This window comes from Bos javanicus, chromosome 2 (genome assembly GCF_032452875.1).
Source record: "Bos javanicus breed banteng chromosome 2, ARS-OSU_banteng_1.0, whole genome shotgun sequence".
Lineage (NCBI taxonomy): Eukaryota > Metazoa > Chordata > Mammalia > Artiodactyla > Bovidae > Bos > Bos javanicus.
The window spans coordinates 31,243,644-31,267,693 of NC_083869.1; the positions used below are offsets into that span (position 1 = coordinate 31,243,644).

At 36.5% G+C, this 24,050-nt stretch overlaps 1 protein-coding gene across 1 annotated transcript in view; it reads left to right on the top strand.

Annotated features, from left to right (window-relative positions):
• The window catches only part of SCN3A (sodium voltage-gated channel alpha subunit 3), a 121,106-nt gene extending 99,431 nt beyond the window's left edge, over window positions 1–21,675 (top strand). The window contains exons 22-28 of the mRNA XM_061436473.1: window positions 10,229–10,351; window positions 12,628–12,900; window positions 13,748–13,801; window positions 14,805–14,942; window positions 16,166–16,270; window positions 17,624–17,894; window positions 18,420–21,675. Of these exons, the coding sequence (XP_061292457.1) occupies window positions 10,229–10,351; window positions 12,628–12,900; window positions 13,748–13,801; window positions 14,805–14,942; window positions 16,166–16,270; window positions 17,624–17,894; window positions 18,420–19,615 (2,160 nt within the window). The 3' untranslated portion in view covers window positions 19,616–21,675. The remainder of the gene's footprint in view (window positions 1–10,228; window positions 10,352–12,627; window positions 12,901–13,747; window positions 13,802–14,804; window positions 14,943–16,165; window positions 16,271–17,623; window positions 17,895–18,419) is intronic.
• Window positions 21,676–24,050: the final 2,375 nt, after the last annotated feature.

Below are 24,050 nucleotides of genomic sequence, written 5' to 3' on the forward strand. Positions count from 1 at the left end.
GCCAAGGGCCATGGTAAGAAGTTCATGTTTTACTGTTATTTAATGTGTGCTTGGTCACTCAGTCGTGTCCAACTCTTTGCAACCCCATGGATTGTAGCCCGCCTGGCTCCTCTGTTCATGGAATTTTTCAGGCAAGAATACTGTAGCATGTTTCCTTTTCCTACTCCTGGGGATCTTCTCAACCCAGGGATCGAACCTGTGTCTTTTATGTCTCCTGCACTGGCAGGTGGGTTCTTTACCACTGTGCCACCCACGAAGCTCTAATACTACATCATAGCCAAAAGGCTGAGAATGTAATTTAATGTATACTGATTACGGTTACAATGGGAAATTCAAGGGAGGGATGGTGAGCATGGATCTGTTCTACTGTTCTTAAATGATCACATCTGGCTATGGAGAAGGAACAGCAAAAACGTCAAACCAGGGAGACCAACGAGGGAACTGTGTTAATGGTCTAGGAAAGAGAAGATTATGTCTTAGACTAATGTGGTTAAGACTTACTGGTAACTGGATGTATAGAATGAAGAAAAAGGAGATTCAGAAAAGATTTTTTTCAGTCTTAACAAATGGGTAGAGGATGAAACCATTTACTGGAATCAGGAAGATCAGAAACAGGCTTGACAGGGCAAGCAGATGGTAGATGGAAGAGGGATGTACTAAGTTTGAGATGCCAATTAGACGTTGAAGAGTATATGGTGAGGTTTACATAAGTCTTGGGTTCTGAAGAGAAGTTAACACCTGATTATGAATTGAGAACTCATCAGGAAATAGATGGTTTTTGAAGTCATGAATCAACTGGATTAGCTCACCTAGGCAGAGAATCCAACATGACAAACACAAGAGCCCAGACCAAACTCTAGAGACACTTCAACTTTTAGAAGTTACGCAAAAAACTGCTGCTGCTGCTAAGTCGCTTCAGTCGTGTCCGACTCTGTGCGACCCCATAGACGGCAGCCCACCAGGCTCTGCCGTCCCTGGGATTCTCCAGGCAAGAACACTGGAGTGGGTTGCCATTTCCTTCTCCAACACTTCTCAATCTAGTTTACTGGTTCCTACAAAAAACTAGGAACCAGTAAACTAGATTGAGAAGTAGCAATTAGAAGAAAAAGGAAAACAGAATATACATGGTATCGTAGAAGTCCAGAGGATCAATTTAGTCAAAGGCTGCAAGGAAGGCAAGTGCCATGAGTACTGAGAAATTACATTCGTTTTGGCAGAATGGACATCATTGGTGTCATGGTTAAGAGATACCATGGTAGAGTGATGGGAAGAGAGTTCTAGAAACATTGGGAAAATTGAGGAAAGAATGGAGGCGAGGAGACAGAGACAGCAAGTACAATAATTCTGGTTGGAATCAAGTCAGACAACTTGAACCATGTCTTTCTTCGCCAGAATGCCATACTCGATGGACCACTTTTTCTGATTCTGTATAACTTTTTTCTCCTATCCAAAGACCAAAAGATACTATCTTCATATGAAAACCAAACTATCCTGTATTATAACTATACAAGCTATATGTTAGATGCTATTATTATCCACAGAATGAACTGAACATGTATTAAGTTGATCATAGTTTATGGAGGGGGGGAATCACATTTCTTATACTCCTTACAGATTTTTGTATAAATTTCATCCCTAAGAAAATACACTGGGCATCTATTGTGACAACTTCAAATTTGGTTCTAAATTATTGTAAGTTGCTAAGTGTCCAAAACACACTCCAGGTAAAGATTCGACTATCATAAAATATTTATTGCCCGCAAGTGATTTCCACTTTACAGACAGCACAGGTTGCTGATGTGGCTGAAATGGATGCTTGATATCTGCTACTCAGACATCCTGCTTTCTCAAGTGCTCCTTAGAATCCTCATCAGCTGCTCTGATGAAGTGAACAAAAGCAGAACAGGGACATTTTCTGATTCTAATGTGTATTTTCAATTGTTATCAACATCTAGAATCTTGTAACCCCCACCTCAGTTCTTAACATTTATTCTTGACATAGCAGCATCCTCAATAATGAAGCCAGAATTGTTATTGCTATTAGTAGCCACAATAAGATGCCTAGCCCTTCCTGTGGAAATAGCACTGATTAAGAGCCTTACCTAACAGTAGAGAAAATTGGTAACTCTGATTTAGTGCTTATTGTGTACAACTGTGGCTAAAATCACTTTATATATGTTAATTCACCTAATCTTCAAAACTCTGTAAGTTAGAAACCATAATTAGGCTCATTTTACAGATGAGGAAACTAAGGCAAAGAAAGGTTGTTGTTGCAAACACAGTAAATAAGAAAGAAGCTTGGTGGCTCAGATGGTAAAAAATCTGCCTGAAATACAAGAGACCCAGGTTTGATTCCTGGGTCAGGAAGATCCCCTGGAGAAGGGAATGGCTACCCACTCCAGTATTCTTGTCTGAAGTGGACAGAACAGCCTGGTGGGCTACAGTCCACGGGCTATGTCCACGTGGCTACAGCTACAAGAGTTGGACACGACTGAGTGACTAACACTACTAAGAAAGAGGCTAAGCTGGTTTTGTAACCAAGGAATCTGGCTCTAATGACCCTGCTTCCGAACCCCCTACATCACAAATCTCATTGTCAGTATCTCTTTTAAATAATATATTATTAATCCTCAACAATCCTGTGGTGTAATTCTTAATATTACCTCTACTTTGCTATTAATAAAATGAGGTTTATAAAATGAAATTTAGAGATGTCACACAGCTATAAGTAACAGAGATACCTTTATCTAGCACTGTACTCCTTCTTTGTTCTGTGATTTGCAACAGAGCCCAGATAAATTTAAAGGTCAAAAAGTTGACACTAGTCAAAAAGTTCGCACATTACACTCTGAAGATGGCTGCCTTTGGCAGCGGTGAATGAAAACAATAAGATGTCTTACCAATACATGCTGCTGCTGCTGCTAAGTCATTTCAGTCGTGTCTGACTCTGTGCGACCCCATAGACGGCAGCCCACCAGGCTCCCCCGTCCCTGGGATTCTCCAGGCAAGAACACTGGAGTGGGTTGCCATTTCCTTCTCCAATGCAGGAAAGTGATAAGTGAAAGTGAAGTCACTCAGTCGTGTCCGACTCTTAGCGACTCCATGGACTGCAGCCCACCAGACTTCTCCATCCATGGGATTTTCCAGGCAAGAGTACTGGAGTGGGGTGCCATTGCCTTCTCCGCCCGCCGTGAATTTTACCTGCAACTCTTGTGGAAAGATTTGATTAAATTAAAAGAACTTTGAGATAAGAACTGGATAGTTATAAATTACTGTCATTTTCATTTCAATTTCTGGTCTCTCAGACATAGTTCTATGTAAACAGTCTCGTATGTGCTTTGGCTTTTTCTGCAAATGCCCTCACTTTGCTCCTTTTTGGGAAGTGTCTAATTCTTTTACCATTATCAATGTATTAACAAGAAAAAATTTTCACTGGCTAGGTTTAAAGAAATAATCCTATTAACAGCATAAATTCTGTGTTGCATTTTTTAAAAGACTATGAGTTTTAGCACAATTCTGGTCTTTCCTTAAACCCCATTCACATTTCTAATTGCCTCCCAGATAATACTACTGACACTCCTCCTGACCGAGTACATTCATTACTTTTACGCTTCAATCATGCATTTCTTCCTGAATGTCCTGTTTACTCTGGTAGTACTGTCTTTATGAAGCTAAGCTAAAGGTCCTGTCTTCAGCCTCTCCCTCTTTTACACCTCACAGTCAATCAGCAAATTCTACTCCAGATTACCAACTGAAAAATGAATTGGAGGTCTGAACCCTTCTCTTCAACACCATATCAACACCACAGTGACTAGCTGGACCAAGCAATGGCTTCCTAGAAAGATCCACATGGCTCTTTTTTTTTTTCTAAAAGCATTCCCGTGAGAGATTATACCAGCTCATCACTGCTAAGATTATGACCATGAAAGTGAAGGCAGATTAGGGTTCTCGTGTATAATATTAATAATGACTAATCTTTGCCTTAATTCATTTAATCATCACAACCACCACTGAGGCATCCACTGTTACGATCTCGATTTTGTAGATGAAGAAATTGAGACACGGAATAATTCCTTAGCTGTTAATTTATTATATATTGGGTTGGCCAAAAAGTTCAATCAGAAAGTTCATTCGATTTTTCTGTATAGATATAACATATGTTCATTATATTAAATGTCAAAAACGACTCTTATTTTCCTAGAAATAACAATAATTAAACCTAAGGATAAATTCCCAATTATTAATACATACCCCATAAGTAATCATGCTATCAATCAGACTGGCACTCAAGTATTTTCCCAGTAGAGTGAGTACTTGATTAAAGATGATATATCCATTAGTAAAGTTACTATGATTTATCTTTCCAGCATGAATAACATATTGTGTTATATTGCTTTAATCATCTTGAAATTTCTGAATCATAGAATTCCAGGCAAGAAAGCAAACTTAGAAATCACCTGATTCAAAACCCTCATTTTATTAAAATAAATGGTGTCTGGAATATTTAAATGAAATTCCTATGGTACCCATGGTATCTATATTCCACAGTGCAGTTCAGTGATGTACCATCAGAATTTACTCATCCGTTCTCCAGGAATGAGCACTAAGGTTATCTCCAGTTTCTCTCTGCCATAAACAAAACCATAATTACTGAGATGCCTTTACATGTCTGGTGAGTACTGTGAATTTCCTGTGCCTAGTCGCTCAGTCATGTTTGACTCTTTGTAATCCCATGGACTGTGGCCCACCAGGCTCCTCTGTCCATGGGGATTCTCCAGGCAAGAATACTTGAGTGGGTTGCCATGCCCTCCTCTGAATTTCCAAATCATGTAAAAAGCTATAGACAAATAAACTGCAAAAACCTACTATAAAAGTAGAAAAATGTCAAAAGTAAAAAGCAAGGGGTGAGTTACAAACACCCCTTATATAAAAGTGTAAGGACTCTCATTCCTGACTGATGATGCATATGAACTGCTCTTCATTTCTCAGACACTGGATGGTCTTCACTCCATTCCTACTATAAAATTACCCATTGCAGCTGAAGAATCCTGCCATCTCCAGTATCCCCAGTTTCCCATCTTTGCCAAGAGCCTTCTGCCATCACTTCCATGGACGCTTTGTACCTGTCCCTCACCACCACCTGAGCCCTTTTTAGAAGCTGTGTATCTGACAATAAACAGAACTGTTCTGGGCTGAAAGGAAGGAGATATGCACTCAGGAATCTGAAACTTTAGGTGCCTGCTCTCGGATAGACCACAGGCTGTTTAAACCCTATGATAGTATTAATGGAAAACCCTCCATTATATGATGTATTAAAGAGGCTTTTGTGGTCTAACAGGGAAACCCAACCACAATGCAGATTATTGCTGCTATGTTCTGACCTCTGTAGCAAATACAGATTTTACTTTGTAAGCCACGAAGGAGTATTAGTTCATTATGCTCTCTAGCAGAGCTGGGGAAAAGTGGGGGAAGGCAGTCAAGAATGCCCAGCTTCCCTATGCAGAGACTTTGAATCAATTCTGTTCTCAGTGCCATGCATTACCCCCTGTTTTAGGAGAACAAGGTGCCTCCAGGTCCAGAACCTTTTCAGAGCCCACTAGAAAAAGTTGACTTACTTCTGCAAGCACCTGGGTTTCTGCTGCTGCTTTTGCTCTGTGGAGAAAGTGATCATTCCAGTGCACTTTATTTTTTTTTTTTAACTCAAGAATTTTTTAAAACCTTCTTCCTTCTTGTCCCTTTGTGCATTCTCTGTGTATTCTTTAGATTTCTTTCTGGTTAAATTTCAATAAGGAGTATAAATAAATGTGTTGTTCAAATATATTAAAATGAAAGTTTAGAGGGAATTTGTATGTTATAGTTAATGACCTTTTTGTTACTGATTAGTAGGACTTCTTTTTAAGGAAGTTTACTATTTTGTCACATGTGGTATGACTGTTTTGCCGACTTGGGCTTTGTCTTTTGAGCTTTTTTTGTCATGTGAAAAGGTTTTCATATTGATTTAGTCAAATATATCAGCCTTTTTTTCCCCTTTTTGGCTTTTCTTATGCTTATAAAGACCATTTGCTTTAAGATTATTAAACATTTTCTCATGCTTTTTTTCTCAAATTTTTTGAGTTTTATTTATTCACTTTTATGTTTTAATTTTTGATCAATCTAGAACTTATTTTGGTGTAAGGTGTGAGGTAAGGCTCCAATTCTATTGTCCTCAAAATGATTTTGACATTTTAAAACATTTCAAAATGTCCCCCTTGTTTCTTTCACCTCTTATTTAAAATACTACCATTTTCCATATGCTAAAACTTGGTATGCCAGTATGCCTTGGGTCCAGTTTAGATTTGTTTCATTCATTTCTTTGTTTATTTATATGATAGCGTTAATTATTGAAGATCCTATAGTTAGCTTTAATATTATGTGGAATTTGTCCTTTCTGATTGCTCTTCTTAAAACAATAATATTTTAGATTATTCTTATACTGTATTTTCTTTATAATATTTTAAGTTTTGTGCAGTTTCAAAAGACACATATAAACTTTAAAAAATTAATATGAAAAATATATTAGTCAGAACCTAAAATAATTATATTATCATTTATAGTAGTTTTCATTTTATTCATTTTATTCTGATTTTTTTAGGTCAACATTAACAAATATGTAAATAATGACTTCTACTTTTCTAATTGTTTTAGCTCATTTCTTTTTACAGAAAGTGTTAAATAATAATGTTGGTGGAAAAAATAATGTTAGTAGCTGGCATTTTTTTTTCACTTCTGGTTTTAATAGAAACACTTCTAAATTTTTCCATTAAAAATCAAGCAAGCTTTTGCACTGAAATGTATCATTTCAGTGTATGGAGGTGATCCTATGGTTTTAATCTTTTAACTGCTTATACTGAAGTTAAAAAATTATCTTTAGCCATTTTTAAGGGAAATAATGTCATGTCACTTGGTTCATTAAACAATCACAGGACTTCCAAGGTCTTCTTCAGAACCATCAACTCCTTCCTGCATTATTCCTTTCGTTCTCAGTCTCAACGGCCACTGGAATGTGGAAGGTGTGACTGACAACCAAACCCCGCCCTGAAGCGTCTAGCACAGACAGTTTCATATATTTTGTGGGTAGTAAGGTACCTGCTGCTGCTGCTGCTGCTAAGTCACTTCAGTCGTGTCTGACTCTGTGCGACCCCATAGACGGCAGCCCACCAGGCTCCCCTGTCCCTGGGATTCTCCAGGCAAGAACACTGGAGTGGGTTGCCATTTCCTTCTCCAATGTATGAAAGTGAAAAATGAAAGTGAAGTCGCTCAGTTGTGTCTGACTCTTAGTGACCCCATGGACTGCAGCCTACCAGGCTCCTCCATTCATGGGATTTTCCAGGCAAGAGTACTGGAGTGGAGTGCCATTGCCTTCTCCATTAGAAGCATTCAGTTCAGTTCAGTTCAGTCACTCAGTCGTTTCCGACTCTTTGAGACCCCATGCATCGCAGGACGCCAGGCCTCCCTGTCCATCACCAACTCCCGGAGTTCACTCAGACTCACGTCCATCGAGTCAGTGATGCCATCCAGCCACCTCATCCTCTGTCGTCCCCTTATCCTCCTGCCCCCAATCCCTCCCAGCATCAGAGTCTTTTCCAATGAGTCAGCTCTTCGCAACAGGTGGCCAAAGTACTGGAGTTTCAGCTTCAGCATCATTCCCTCCAAAGAAATCCCAGGGCTGATCTCCTTAGTAAGGTACCTAGAGTCATGTAAATTTGTATTAAAAATTCAGTTTTTGGTAAAGAGGTTCTGTTACACTTAGGATACCTTAGTAAGAATGCCTTTTGTGTTGAGCATAAGAGACTAAAACACCGTATTGAAAGGTCGAGTCTGAAGTTGCTGAGGTGGGAAACGCACTGGACCTGAAAACAGAAATTCCAGTTATGTTCTTGCCCCTTGCTACCTTTTCTTGGACTAATATTTGACTACTCTGAGACACAGCTCATGAGTGGAAAAGATCATTTTAAGTTTTACAGCACCTTACCAATATAACTGAGGAGCCCAGTGGGCTACAGTCCATGGAGCTTCAGAGAGTTGGACATGACTGAGCAGGCACGCATGCACCAATATTAGGCATCATCTTCCAATTTTAAGAATATTTCAAATCTTTAACTTCAAAATTGAGTTTAAACCATATTTAGTTTTTCACAATAATACAATAAAATGAGTTTTATTGTACACAAAATGACAGGTGCATAAAAAGGGGGGTTCACTAGTGTCCAGCTTCTCTAGCAATCCACAGAGCCACCCCAGTGTGATGGGGTAGTTATATGCAAGTAGTGCCTCTCAGCTCTGAAGCCACAACTTGCTGTCTTTCCAGAATCTCCTGGCTCTAGCCATTATATTTCTTTTCCTTTTAAAGCATGAGCTTCCTTACTTCCCAGTCATGAGAAATTTCCTGCCACTTCCCTTTAAATGGAGCTTCCCTGGTGGCTAAGATGGTAAAGAATCTGCCTCCAATGCAAGAGACCTGGGTTCGATCCCTGGGTCAGGAAGATCCCCTAGAGAAGGAAATGGTAGTATTCTTGCCTGGAGAATTCCACGGACAGAGGAGCCTAGCAGGATACAGTCCATGGGGTCGAAAAGAGTCAGACAAGACTGAGGGACTGACAGTTTCACTTTCCCTTTAAATGCCCCCATCTCAGGACCTGGTTGGGAAGATAAGTCTTCAGAAGCAGCTGCAGAAACTTAAAGAAGTTGTGAATGCTTCCGAGGCAAATGAGTCCAGAATGTAGAAGGCCTGTGTGTTCTCTAATAATAACCTTCCCCATCTTCCCAGTCTTCTGTAGCAGTGAACACTAGAGGGAAATTAATAGCTCAATAAATTATGCAGCCACTAGTCAAGTCTAACATTCAAGTCATTTATTTTTCTGTTCAACACTAACAATAAGGGGATAGTGGCTCCGTCTGCCTTAAAGTCTCAGTTCTGGTTTTGGTGTCACCTTTACACCATGGCCCTGAGGCCATCCAGTGGATGCATAAATTATCCTCTCTCCTATCCATCAAGCTATATATAATCCTTACAAGAAGTGAAGATAATCATTCAAGTCATTTCTTGAGTTTTGTGGTTCAGATTAAGAATGAATTTCTGGTAATGGAGGGAAAAGGTTAAGATACAGTTTTGAAGTCCAATCACTTGGGTTCTAACTTCATCTCTTTCTATCTGTACATCTTTTAAAAAAAAAAAAAAGCAGAGGTGTGGGAGAAACTCAACTTCTTTATCAGTGAAAAGGCAAACGTAATACTACATACTTCTTGAGATTTATAGGTGTAAGACAATCAGAACAGAACCTAGCATATAGTAAATGTTCAACATTTAATAAAATGCTGGCTTCCCCGGAGGAGGGCATGGCAACCCACTCTAGTATTCTTGCCTGCAGAATCCCCGTGGACAGAGGAGTCTGGCAGGCTATAGTCCATGGGGTCGCAAAGAGTCAGACATGACTAAGCGACTAAACCAGGCTATTAAAGAAAATCAAAGCAAATAGTGCTTCTTCCTCCTGAAAAAGACATGTCTTCTTTAACCTTTCATATATTTAAGTAAAACAACATTTATGTAAATATCAGAAAGATATATCATCACTCTGAATGAGAGGTATTGTATTCTAAATCATAAATCCAATAGTTTAGGTAAAAAAAAATACTTCATTGTTATGAAACTATGTGGTCTGATAAAATGTTTTTGCAGGTAATATTTTCTTCTTTGTTTATTTATCCAACATATACTGACTAAAGATATTCAACCAGGCATTATTAGAGACATTGAAATAAGAATGTTTCATTTCAGTCCATAAAGAGTTAATGTGGCCTGGATTATGGTCAGTGCCTGCAATACACATAACCAGGATACTGCAAAACTTGGAAATGAAGTATGATTATTAATCAATGATGTTAAACACAGATCTATGAAGGATATGACTTTTGAATTAAATCTCGAATCATCAGTGGTCTATGTCTGGGCTGAAAAGGGCTCCATGGGTAAAATATCTAACTGGAGAGCCTTATGGATGTTTGGTAAGAAAAGCAATTAATTAATGAGACTGGGAAGGTAAAATGAGCACACTACTATGTAGAAAATGAAGGCTGCCAAGGGCTGTCTAAAGCTTTGTTTGATTGGCACTAAAAAAGAGATATTACGTCTCATGCCTTTAGTCAATAGTTTATTTCCTGGTGAACTGACTGATTTTTGTTTCTTCTTCAGGTTTCTTTGGTTAGCTTGGTAGCCAATGCTCTTGGCTACTCAGAACTTGGTGCCATCAAATCCCTACGGACATTAAGAGCTTTAAGACCACTGAGAGCTTTATCCCGGTTTGAAGGCATGAGGGTAAGAAGAATAAAAGCTCTCACGATTCATATCAAAATTAAATGTAGGTAATGATTTAGATACAGAGGGGTGCCACACTCTTCTGACATTTCATAGAATTATACAATTTCAAAGCAGAAATCCTAAAGATCACTACGCCTAGCCTCCTGAAACTAAAACAGGCCCTCAAAAAATTTTTTTGTGGCAGTACTAAAACTAGAATCCAGGTCTCCTGGTAACAGATCAAGGATGTTTCCACACAACTACAAACTCTGTGTTGCCATTTATTTCTTTTCACTGCTTATACATTTTATAATGACTGTTTACTACTGACATTCATCCTAGGAGGAGATATTCTTCCTTTCAATAGGTAGTTTGATTTCTTAAAAATAACTAGTAATGAAGGTTTTGTGTGCTCTACTTCTTCCATTAATATTGGTAATAAAAAAGTTGTTGTGCAAGAAAACAACACTAAATTGTAGCCTCTGACAAAATCTGCATCCTAAGCCACCAAAGTAGGGGTTAGGATAATTAACTAAGCATTGCCGGCAACCCCTGGGGTTTGTTTTACGGATCTCCCTTTTAAGTGAGCATTCTGAATGAGGTTCACTTTTTCCATTAACACTTGTATTTGACCCTCCATCTCTATTCCTTAGTGTACATTTTATGCTTCTAAACATAAAGTACACCATATTCACATCTACTTGCCACACCCCTCAAAATACTAGTTAGCACTAAGGCCAGCTTTGTTTAATCCAGCTTGCAAATGCACATGGATATTGAATTCCTTCTAGGCCAGAGGGCTTTTATGTTAGGAGGTGGTTTGTTGAAGCACTTTTAAAAAACACTTCAGCTTTGACTTTGAGATTCACTCACCAGGAAGAATGAAACCACTCTCCAGATGGGCTGTAAGCAAGGAAATGCTTAGTGTTACACTATAATTTTACTTCATTGTTACTTGATAAATAAACACACAAGATGAAATTTAAAAAAATTATTATGTAGTTTCAAGTTTTTTCCATACCAATCTTTTAGTATTACTGATATTATTTAAGCCTTCTTCTGATTGCATGGCTTCATATCAATAATTCATTTTTGAGGGCAGACAGCAACTGAACAAAATTAAAAATTTCCAAATTTGCTCTAATCTGAAAACTATTCTACATTAACATTTTTAATTCTTATAATATGACAGAATTAATATTCTAGGTATAAAATATGGTAAAAGGTATCATGCATTTACTTGATGATAAGAAAATTTGTGGGAGGTCATATTACACCAATTTTAGAGCAAAAAACAGGTTTTGGTATAATATACATGACAATTTCCATAAGAAATAAGATTCAACTAGCATATGAAGTTTTTACAATTTTGGATTTCAAGTTTTGATATTAATTTAAAATTCTTTGGTGTTGATTTCTAAAATAATGTTTCAGTATTTAAAAATAATAGTTTCACGTATAAGTGCTTAACAAAATAGTCCCCATATTAATTAATTAGATAAAACAGATTAATTAGATAAGAAAACATATAAACTGCTAGAGATTTGAAAATACATATTAATCTCTTCTGAATTCAATTAGAGGAAAGGTGATGGAACGTCTCCTTCATCAAATAGGTTGGCCTGGGTTGGTAAAGAGTGCCCCGAAGTAAACCTTTAAGAGATTTGGAACAATAATAATGGGAATACGTTCAGTACTTTTATGTCCAGAGATAAATTCCATCTTATTTCCCATCTTAATTCACTTTTTAAAAAATTGGGAATTATCAGTAGGGGGAAAAAATGACCTTGCAAATTCCTAATACTATTCTTCATCATCATCAAAAGTTAGCTTGATCTGGGGACACAGATTTAAGGCATTATCATTACTTTGTTTCTTTGTAGTGGGTTTGTTTAACCATGTTTTCACACCACCAATTATTCATTAATACCTTTGAAAATTAAAGTGAATTGCTGAATGATGATTACTTCTTCTGTCGGTATTTAATATATTTTTTTTCTTTTTTTCCCTAGCATACAAACATTTTCTGACTCCATCTTACTCTATCAGGTTTTTGTTTATTTCTTTTCATACTTTGGAATATTTTGCTTTCCTTAAATCCTTTAGCTTTTTAGTTGTGTCACTGTCTGTTTTCCCTTACTGAATATGTTCTAGAAAATATCGGAAGAAACAACTTGTCCACCCAGATTTTTATTTAACTCATTAAACACCCATTTTATGTTACCTATATAATGGAAGAAATGGTTACCATTTTAACAGCTTGTAAGCTGCCTTATTCTTGCCTCCTCTTCTAGGTCGTTGTGAATGCTCTTGTTGGAGCAATTCCCTCCATCATGAATGTGCTGCTGGTTTGTCTCATCTTCTGGCTGATCTTTAGCATTATGGGTGTGAATTTGTTTGCTGGCAAGTTCTACCACTGTGTAAACACGACAACGGGTAACATGTTTGATGTTAGTGAAGTTAACAATTTGAGTGACTGTCAGGCTCTTGGCAAGAAAGCTCGGTGGAAAAATGTGAAAGTAAATTTCGATAATGTTGGCGCTGGCTATCTTGCACTGCTTCAAGTGGTAAGTACCTACTGTATGAGTTTTGAAAAAGATTTCAAGTAAATCATTTCTCTGATGTTCTTTGAGTGATTAATATCTGACAGCACAAAAGTAGTTGATGATAACAGCTGTACTCTAACAGCTGTACTATTAGCTTGACTTGACTGCAAAGAAGATATTTTGCAGTGATTTTAATGTATGTCCCCCAGTGTTCAGTTGTTAGTATGTTTTAATATGATTTTATATTTCTGCTTCCTGTTTTTTCTTATTCTATTATTGTTATTGCGCTAGTAGCATTTTTAGTTTTCTGTACCAATAATTGCCAAAGAAGCAATTTTGTGTATTAAAGTAATAATATATATAGTAGTAATTAATTAAATGTATAGACTATTAGCCAGATAATTAATTGTATCAACATCTTCAGGGTATAGAGCTATTAGGTGTGGAAATGCAAATCTTTTGGTGTGGATTTTAAAATTTGTAATATTTAATTATTTTGACATAATTGATAATATATTAACTAATCAAGAAATTAACCAAAACAATTGAGTGCTTAAACACACCAGAGGTTTGAATGATAGAGCTTAGCTTCTGAAAGTGATTTGAGCCTGAGATTCATCCAGTTAAATGTTAGTGTAGAAAAAAATAGAATACTTTCCAAGACAAAACGAGTTCCAGTTTGAAATAAAATCCTATTCGATTTCAGTTTCATTGAAATTTCAACTGTTAGAGAATTCAAGGCTCTTTGTAGAGTATTTCAAAATATTATACAAAAATTATTTGTAATAGCTATCATATTTTCATATGGTAAAATGCATACTGTTGGATTAGGTTTTTATGCAGAATTCAAACATATGTTGTTTAACAGGCAACATTTAAAGGCTGGATGGACATTATGTATGCAGCTGTTGATTCACGAGATGTAAGTATCACTCAAATAACTATTTATAGTTACTAGATTTTTCTATAGTGAACATTTGTGATAATTTAACTGGAAGGCCCAGAATCAGAACATTTACAACTGCATGTAGAGATTCTCTTTTTAAGCCACTTCACTTCCATGTAAATGATACTTTGGTTCATATATGTCTGTTATACATCTAATAACAGGTCGATCAGGTCAGTCCAGTAAATGAGACTCTTAAGGTTGGGAAAACTGCTCAGGCAGGAAGGAACTAGTCTCCTCCATCCCTGAAGAGTATGATAAATCAGAGACTGTAAAGCGGCCTCCAAAAATATCATGATAAAAGTAAGCAAGTTTCAGGGAAGCTCAATTTAGAAAATAGGAATAAAAATAGTTCCTCAGCACACATCTGTTTATGCTGAATTTTCCTCTTAGAAGTAGATGTTCTGTTATTAAAGCCTTATCTCCAAGATAAGGAGTTATCTCAGGTTTTAACTCCAAACCCAAGTTGAAAAAACTGCAAAAAAAAAAAAATTATAGTAAGACAAACAGTAGGTTCAAAATGTTTGCCTTGTTTATACCACTGTTATTTACTCTAAAGAATATGTACAGGTAAGCCCCAATGGGAAAACAGATTTAAGAACAATCATAAAAATTACAAACTTTCAATATACTAGTAGTGTTTGTCACTCAGTCATGTCTGACTCTTTGCAACCCCACAGACTAGAGCCCACCAGACTCCTCATTCCTTGGAATTCTATGGGCAAGAATAAGGGAGTGGGTAGCCATTCCCTTCTCCAGGAAATCTTCCTGACACAGAGATGGAACCCGGGTCTCCTGCGTTGCAGGCAGATTATACTAGGTCATACTAATTTAAAAAAAGAACTGCTTTTGCAGAACAGTATCTCAGGTCAAGGCAAAAAAAGCTCTATAGAAAGTAACAACACTCACCAAATTTTTAATTTAGCCCAAGTATTTATTGTGTTTTTAAATGTTATTTAATATTTTCAATATTATTTAGGTTAAACTTCAGCCTGTATATGAAGAAAATCTGTATATGTACTTATACTTTGTCATCTTTATCATCTTTGGGTCATTCTTCACTCTGAATCTATTCATTGGTGTCATCATAGATAACTTCAACCAACAGAAAAAGAAGATAAGTATTCCTCAGCTCTCACCTTTCCCCATTCTGAGATTCTGGTTTTCTTTTTTTACATCCCAATAACCAGGACCGACTTAGGTCATTTTTGTATTCTTTTCCATTCACTATGTGGTCAGTTCAACCGCAGAGGATTCCAGCCTCTAACTGGTGGCTCCTCTCCAGGTTCATCCTCTGCAGATCTGCTATAGTGTCATTCTGACTTAGAAAAATGACCATATTGCCTTAAACCATCCAGTGGGCCTGAATGCTTTACCCTTGCTTACAGAGCCTTTCAGGAATTATCTCCACCCAGTCTTCCAGCTTCATCTTCACCCACACACTTTCTATATTCACTTCCCTCCTCCTCAGTAACCACCCACCCACCATTAACACCATCACTTGCTACACACACAGCTACATGGATTTTCTGCCCTTTTCTGAACAAGGTATGCTCTTTTCCCTCTGTCACTTTACACAGGATATTTTTTTTCCTCCTAAAATGCTTTGTCTAGCAAACCCTTAATCATCCTCTAAGGTCTAGCTTAAGGGTGTTAGTCGCTCAGTTGTGTTCTATTCTTTGCAATGCTATGGACTGGAGTCCGCCAGGCTCCTCTGTCCATGGGATCTCCCAGCCAAGAATGCTGGGGTGAGCAGCCATTCTCTTTTCCAGGGGAATCTTCCCAACCCAGGGAAGATTGGGTCTCCTGCATTGCAGGCAGATTCTTTAACATCTGAACCGCTCCCCTATATAAAGCCTGTTTCTGAATCCTGGAGTTTATTGCTATCTCTGCAGTGATGGGTTGTTTTATTTGTTTACATATAGATGCATATAGATACATATAGATGTAGATCTACGTAATTCTGATACTGAATACATTGTCCTACAGCAAGTGCTCAAAAAGTGTTGAATAAAAAATAAAGCTGTCAACACTGAAATGGACTAAGATTTTTTTCTTTAATGAAAATATATTTGAGACCCCTGAGCCTCCTTCTAAACGTAATATTATCAAATTAGAATCCTGTACTAATCAGAGTTTTATGTGATTATGGGTTTTACATAGTGTTAAGGTACTCAGAATTTCAGATAAAATGAAAAAGCAGAATAAATCTATATGAAGTAGGGTAAAATCCATTTAACAATTGAAAAGAAGGATTAAAGGAAAGACTCAGAAGTATTTTTGTAAAAGTATTGCTGTAATACAGGCTGGGTTGTAACCAGTTTCCTACTATGTCTTTACTTTGGAGGTCAAGACATCTTTATGACAGAGGAACAGAAAAAATACTACAATGCAATGAAGAAACTTGGGTCTAAGAAACCTCAGAAACCCATACCTCGGCCTGCAGTAAGAATTACTCATCTCCTTGAACATTCCAAAGCCCTATTTCCATATGATGAAACTGGGAAGTGCTGGTTCAGAACATATTAGGTGATATCACCAATATATATACCATGATCTAGTCGTAAAGTACATATTGTATAACACAATTTGCAATTACTACACTCTAAGAATTACTAAGCTCTTAAAAATGAAGCAATGTTGTTTACTTGTCAGTTTAAAAGTTCCAAGTCAGAGTTCCCGGTAACTGCTCCCAAAGCGAGCTCATGCTCCCACTGCCACCTACTGCTGCCAACGGCGCACCCGGTTTCTCCTTCTCTGATCTGTGATATGGCCCCCCTCTTGTCCTTTTAAGTAGATGAACTTAAAACCTCCCCTTCAACACCCATGACCTCCCTCTGTGCCATTTGTTCTCTCCATTGTTATAACAGAAAACGATTTTTCACCTACTTAGAAAGGAAAGGGTGTCATCAAAATAGTTGGTTTCAGCACACACACACACATACACACACACACAAATGATTTATCTAGAACGCATACCCCGTAGAGCTTCATTACAGTGAAAAGACATAAAGATGGTGTATTATGTCCACAGAGTTGTATTCTAAATTATCTATGCTCTTAGATGGGTAAGGAACAAGGAAACTAAGACCCAAGGAAGGTATATATTGTACCCAAAGTCACAAAGCCTATAGTTGCTGAACTAGGACTTGACAAAGTCTCATGAATCTTATAAATGACTTCACTTTGCATAATTTTTAAGAGGGTGCAGTCTGGGCAGGGGTTGCGGGGCAGGGGCAGGAGGGAAGGGAGGGGAGGCAGAAAGTAGGACAGGATACACAAAAGGACATAAACCTACTTTACTGAATGTCATTTAAGTATTATTGTTAAAGAAGCAGAATTAAATAAAAAATGACTGATATTTTGAGTCATGGACAAACAGAAATAAGACATAATTCAAAATTCCTAAAGTGTTGATAAATCAACTGGCATATTCATCCATCTAAAAGTCTGTCTACATTAACCTACTTTGTAAATCTTCATTGTTAGTTGTTACATTTTTTGTAAAAATTACCAGTTATTAAAATCAAGCAAAGCCCATGCACATTATCAGCCAGTTGCCACCAATTTATGTCATTCAGCTTTGTCTTCCCATAGAATCTAAATAAAACAATTATGCTTTGCTTTTGTCATATGACATTTTTCATTTCCTTCTCTTTTTTAAACAGATTTGTTTCAGGTAGTGTGAGAAAGGTACACATCCCATGGGCCATATACAGAAGGACTTCATCCTCAATTTTGTGGCTCATTATTTATGAAATATGCCTATTAACCTTCTTATTTTCTCTCTCTTTCTAGAACAAATTCCAAGGAATGGTCTTTGATTTTGTAACCAGACAAGTTTTTGATATCAGTATCATGATCCTTATCTGTCTCAATATGGTCACTATGATGGTAGAAACTGATGACCAGAGCAAATATATGACTCTAGTTTTGTCCCGAATCAACCTTGTGTTCATTATCCTGTTCACTGGAGAATTTGTGCTGAAATTGATCTCCCTCAGATACTACTACTTCACCATAGGTTGGAACATCTTTGATTTTGTGGTAGTGATTCTTTCCATCGTAGGTAAGAATGGTTTATTTACAGAGAAGTATAGAAGTATAGTTGTTGAAAAAAATCCCCCACAGCCTACCACCTGTGTGACACGGAAATTAGATCTGAGAATCATCATGTGTACAGATCTAAAGTTCAACACTCTTGGTCATTTTCCACTAATTGAAAAATGACAGTATTCAAAAAGAAAGCAATATATTTGAAGATTTCAGAAACAGTCTTTGTTTGCTGTTGAAACATTTCATATATGAGGATAACTATTCATAGTAATTGGGAGTATGTAATCTTAAAATGCCATACGAGTATGTGAGATTATTTAATTTATAGGATTTTGCAAGAGTCCACATTGGTTTATGACATTATAGAATTATTAAATAAAACTCTATAATCTTTCATTGGTAACATTAGAAAGTGGATCCAAATAGTAAAGATTTATACTCATGACAAATTTGTTGTTTTCAATAACCTCGCAAAGAAAAAGCATCCATATAAGCCTAAAATACTCACTGTTTAGCGGTTTTCTGTATTTTTCCATAGGTATGTTTCTGGCTGAGCTGATAGAGAAATATTTTGTGTCCCCTACCTTGTTCCGAGTGATCCGTCTTGCCAGGATTGGCCGAATCCTGCGTCTGATCAAAGGGGCCAAGGGGATCCGCACGCTGCTCTTTGCTTTGATGATGTCCCTTCCTGCGCTGTTTAACATCGGCCTCCTGCTCTTCCTGGTCATGTTCATCTATGCCATCTTTGGAATGTCCAACTTCGCCTATGTTAAAAAAGAAGCTGGAATTGACGACATGTTCAACTTTGAGACCTTTGGCAACAGCATGATCTGCCTGTTCCAGATTACCACCTCTGCTGGCTGGGACGGATTGCTAGCACCTATTCTCAACAGTGCACCACCAGACTGTGACCCTGACACAATTCACCCTGGCAGCTCAGTTAAGGGAGACTGTGGAAACCCGTCTGTTGGGATTTTCTTTTTCGTCAGTTACATCATCATATCATTTCTGGTTGTGGTGAACATGTACATTGCTGTCATCCTGGAGAACTTCAGTGTTGCTACTGAAGAAAGTGCAGAGCCCCTGAGTGAGGACGACTTTGAGATGTTCTACGAGGTTTGGGAGAAGTTTGATCCCGATGCCACCCAGTTCATAGAGTTCTCCAAGCTCTCTGATTTTGCAGCTGCCCTGGATCCTCCTCTTCTCATAGCAAAACCGAACAAAGTCCAGCTCATTGCCATGGACCTGCCCATGGTCAGTGGGGACAGGATCCACTGCCTTGACATTTTATTTGCCTTTACAAAGCGTGTTTTGGGTGAGAGTGGAGAGATGGATGCCCTTCGAATTCAGATGGAAGATCGGTTCATGGCGTCAAATCCCTCCAAAGTCTCCTATGAGCCCATTACAACCACTCTGAAACGCAAACAAGAGGAGGTGTCTGCTGCTATCATTCAGCGTAATTTCAGGTGTTATCTTTTAAAGCAAAGGTTAAAGAAGGTAGTAAATGAGTATAACAAAGAGGCGATCAAAGGGAGGATTGACTTACCTATAAAAGATGACATGATTATTGACAAATTAAATGGGAACTCCACCCCAGAAAAAACAGATGGAAGTTCCTCTACCACCTCTCCTCCTTCCTATGATAGTGTAACAAAGCCAGACAAAGAAAAATTTGAGAAGGACAAACCAGAAAAAGAAAGCAAAGGGAAAGAGGTCAGGGAAAATCAAAAGTAAAAAAAAGAAACAAAGAATTATCTTTGTGATCAATTGTTTACAGCCTAAGAAGGTAAAGTTAATGTGTCAACTGAACTCCCAGAGGAGGTCTATGCCAAACTGACTGTTTTAACAAACACTCATGGTCAGTGCCTATAACAAGACAGTGACCTCTCTGTCACTACAACTCTGTGAATCAGGGTATCAACACTGACAAGAGGTTACTGTTTTCTTTACCAGCTGACACTGCTGAGGAGAAATTCAATGGCTACCTAGACCATAGGGATAGTTGTGCAAAGTGATCCATTGTAACCACACCAAACACTTTTAGTACAGTACTTGCATCTATTCTATTTTTAACTTCCATATCTGCCATATTTTTACAAAATTTGTTCTAGTGGATTTCCCTGGTCGCTAATTCATAGTTTATTCATAATACGACGTCACTATTTTTGTAAATGAGCTTTAGGTTGAGAAAAAAAGAATATAAGAGCCCTGTGTTCCTATTTCACAAGTTTCTTGAAAATCAGACAAGAGCTTTGCCCAAGAGATGAAATTCTTGCTCAAAACCAGAAAAAAATTCTAACAATATCAGGTACTTCCATTTTCTAGATGGCTTTAATTTTGAAAGTGTTTTAGTCTACATTTGTTTATATCTATACAGTTATGTGCCTGTAAAGTCTCCTCTAATTTTTAAAGGATTATTTTTATGCAAAGTATTCTGTTTCAGCAAGTGCAAATTTTATTCTAAGTTCCAGAGCACTATATTTAATTTTGGTTAAATGTTTTCCCAAAAAAAGTAATCTAATAAATCTGTTCTAGAAAAGTATATCTAAAGCATCACTTTAGAATAGTTGTTCCACTTTCTGCTGCAGTATTGCTTTACCACCTTCTGCTCTCAGCAAAGCTGACATTTTATGTCAATTAAACACACCCTCTGTTATGTAAATAGTTATTTTATCCTGTGGGGGCATATTTGCATATATATATATATATACACACACACACACACATATATATATATATATCCTGATAAACAACCTCTATTAAATCAAATATGTACCACAGTATATGTATGTGTCTTTTGCAAGCTTCCAACAGGGATGTATCCTGCACCATTCATTAAACATAAATAGTTTGAAGATTATCACTAATGCATGTTAATTGCCTATGCTGCTCTATTTTACACAATCCATTCTTCACAAGTCTTGGTTAGAAGTCACATGCTGGTAGTACAGTGATTTCAACCTGCTCTATGTCTAGTATGTCAAGCAGAATAGCTTACAGTTATTTAAAAGCACTTTTCCTTTTCCATTTTTAATTCAATTTGAGTGTCATATGGTGTCTCTCTAGATTCAAGGAAACACACTGCATACTGCCTACTGTCAAAACATATACTTCATATTTTGCTAAAAATATGTCCAAAACTTGTTTAAATATAAATAATGTAAAAATATGATCAATTTTATTTGCTGCATTTTATACATAAGATAATTATTTTCAAGTTGATGACATGGCAATTTATTTTACTTTATGCTTTTGCTTTTTATTTTTAATCACAACTCCAAACTTTTGAATCCATTAGACTTTTCAATGGATAATTTCCTAAAATAAAAGTTAGACAAGGGTTTTGTGAATTTCTTTGTTATAATATTTTTTCTATCATTCCAGTAGGATATACATTGGTCAAAAATTCAAACCTAGGTCATTTTCTACCAACTATGGTTGCCTCAATATAACCCTTTATTCATGGAAGGTTTTTTTTTTAACTCAACTTTTGTAGTATTTGCTTATGCAGACTAGTCTTATTTTTTTAATTCCTGCTGCACTAAAGCTATCAGAGATATAACTTGGGCTCTGTCCCTTTTAGCCATGAACATAGTGGCAAAGTTGTGCAATTACTTAACATGATATAAATTTTTGTTTTTGCACAAACCAAAAGAGTAATGTTAATTCCTTTTACACAACTATTTACTTGTAGTGTATTGATGAACTGCATGCAGGGAATTGCTATTATTAAAAAGAATGGTGAGCTATGTCATTATTGAGCCAAATGAATAAATATTTCATTTTTTATTGTATTTAATTTCTTGGCTTCTGTTTTTATTGTTGGAAGTTTAAAATATATATAATTAATGAAACCTGTACTTGATCTGACATTTGTATACATAAAAGTTCACATGAATTTTGTTACAACCTACTGAATGATTTACCAAGAAATACTATAAAGTCAATTAAAAGCAGTTTTTATGAACTTTTCTGTGTGCAAAAGATCAAGCCCACGTATTCCAACTTGCAAGTTTAACAACAGTAATAGTAGCCATTTACAACAGTTATCAATTTCAATTAATTCTCTTGGTTGGAAACATTTTAATCTCAACTCCTCACTATGTAATCTCCAAATTTCTTGGTAGTAAATAAATGTTGTAGTACATAGTTTGTTACTTAAATTCATTTTATGAATTTCTATTTACACATAAAATATTAATGATGTAGTGACTGATAAATTAATCTTTTTTTTTCCAGGGTCCCCTTGGATTTATGTCAGGCCAAAACAAAATATTTATTCTCAATGGAAAACTCCATTTATAATGCTTCTATTTCTGATGAATTGGATCTAAACATGCATTTTACAGTTTCACCAATGCAGATGGCATAAGGTGACTTGGTTGGAATTCACTGGCTTCTTTCTGTTCAAGTCAATTTTCAGATTTTGCCAACACCACAGAGAAGTCAAGTATTACTATGCAAAGTCCTTAACCTTTTTATGTACCCAATTATATAATTATTGGCCAAATATATCTATTGATATGTATTATATCTAAATGATCTTATGGTCAGAAGAGTCTTCAGTTGTTAAAAAATATATATATTTTAAAAAATATACCTAGCTAAAGGATATTCTGAAAACATTCAGAATTTAGGGTTGCTAATGTAATCTGATAGATTTCTGAAATAACTACTTTCACAAGAAAAATCCTCTTAATATTAAACTTCATGATATAATTTTGTTAAAAATAGAATTAATCAAGTTGGACACAGAAATAACAATACCAAGAAATTAAAGAAATTTAAATTCACCAATAAGTGATACTAAAGCACAAATACATGATTCTAAATCACCAGTAAGTGATCCTTTAGTAATGAAAAACTATTTTTGTGGAGAGAAAAATGAGTATTCTGCATTCTGCATTTCAAATACTGTAGTTGAAAGATAATGGCTATATAAACGTATGCATTTTACTAATTTTCAAACAACTAGAATACAATAAAATATCAAAAATCATTCTTGTAAATTTCAAACTACTAGTAGTAATCATGAAGAATGTCCTTGCTGACCATTTTTTGTGGACATGGAAAATGTAAAACAAAAAAATGGATCAAAAGTTCTGACACTTGACTTTTAGTATCAGTTCTGGTACAAAACTAGCAGTGTAATCTAGGAAAATCAATTCTGGCCCCTCAGATTACCCCTCTATTTCAGTGGGGGTGCTGGATTAGGGATGTTGTCTCTAGTGATACTTTAATTCTACAGTTTTACGTTCAAAATCAAATTGCCTACTCAAATGAGTAATTTCCTTTATATGAGTAATATTTAATGAAAAATGCATATTGTCAATACACCATGTAAATGATTACTCAGACAACTTTAAATAGAAACACGAGGGACTTCCCTGGTGGTCCAGTGGTTAAGACTTCATCTTCCAATGCAGAGGCAAGGGTGTGATCCCTGGGCAAGATCCAGTGTCGTGGGGTGTGGCCAAAAATGTTTTAAAAATAAATAAAAACACAACATTTCACCTTGACTATAGCCCCATTAATGAAGAAGCCTCCTTGGCCTCAAAGATTTTATATGACAAAGGTGGAGAATGTTTTAAATAGTTGAAAGGATGGTTATTATTTCTTTCCTATAGTGTTACATATTTCTAAAAGAGAACATCTGATATATAACAGAAGAGATTAAAACAACAGTATCATTAGTTATACATAAAATTGTCTTGAACTACAAGTAATGACAACTACTTCTTTGTCATTAATATTTGCCACAAAACTTCAAGAAGTTGGGCTTATGTCTTATATTCCCTAGAGCACTAATTTTTATGGCAAAAAAATAAAAGATGCACGTCATTCTCTTATAACAACACCTAAAATGATTTATTCTTTCACAGAGAAGCCATTTATGATTTGATGCATCCAACTTTTATTGTAACTGACTTCTTGTCATGCATCCTTCCATCTGCAATATTTCTTCTCTCTGCTTCTCTGCAGTCTTTCTGCCAGCTGACACACTGAAATACATATCTGAAATCTTCTAAAACTGACAGCACCCCATTAGTCAGAGAATCCATTTCCATATCTTATTACAGAGTCAAAAAAAATCTCTGCATAAAGTGCCCCTCACATATCCCATGACTATCATCTATCATTGGCCAACACTCCCCAACTCATGCCTCCT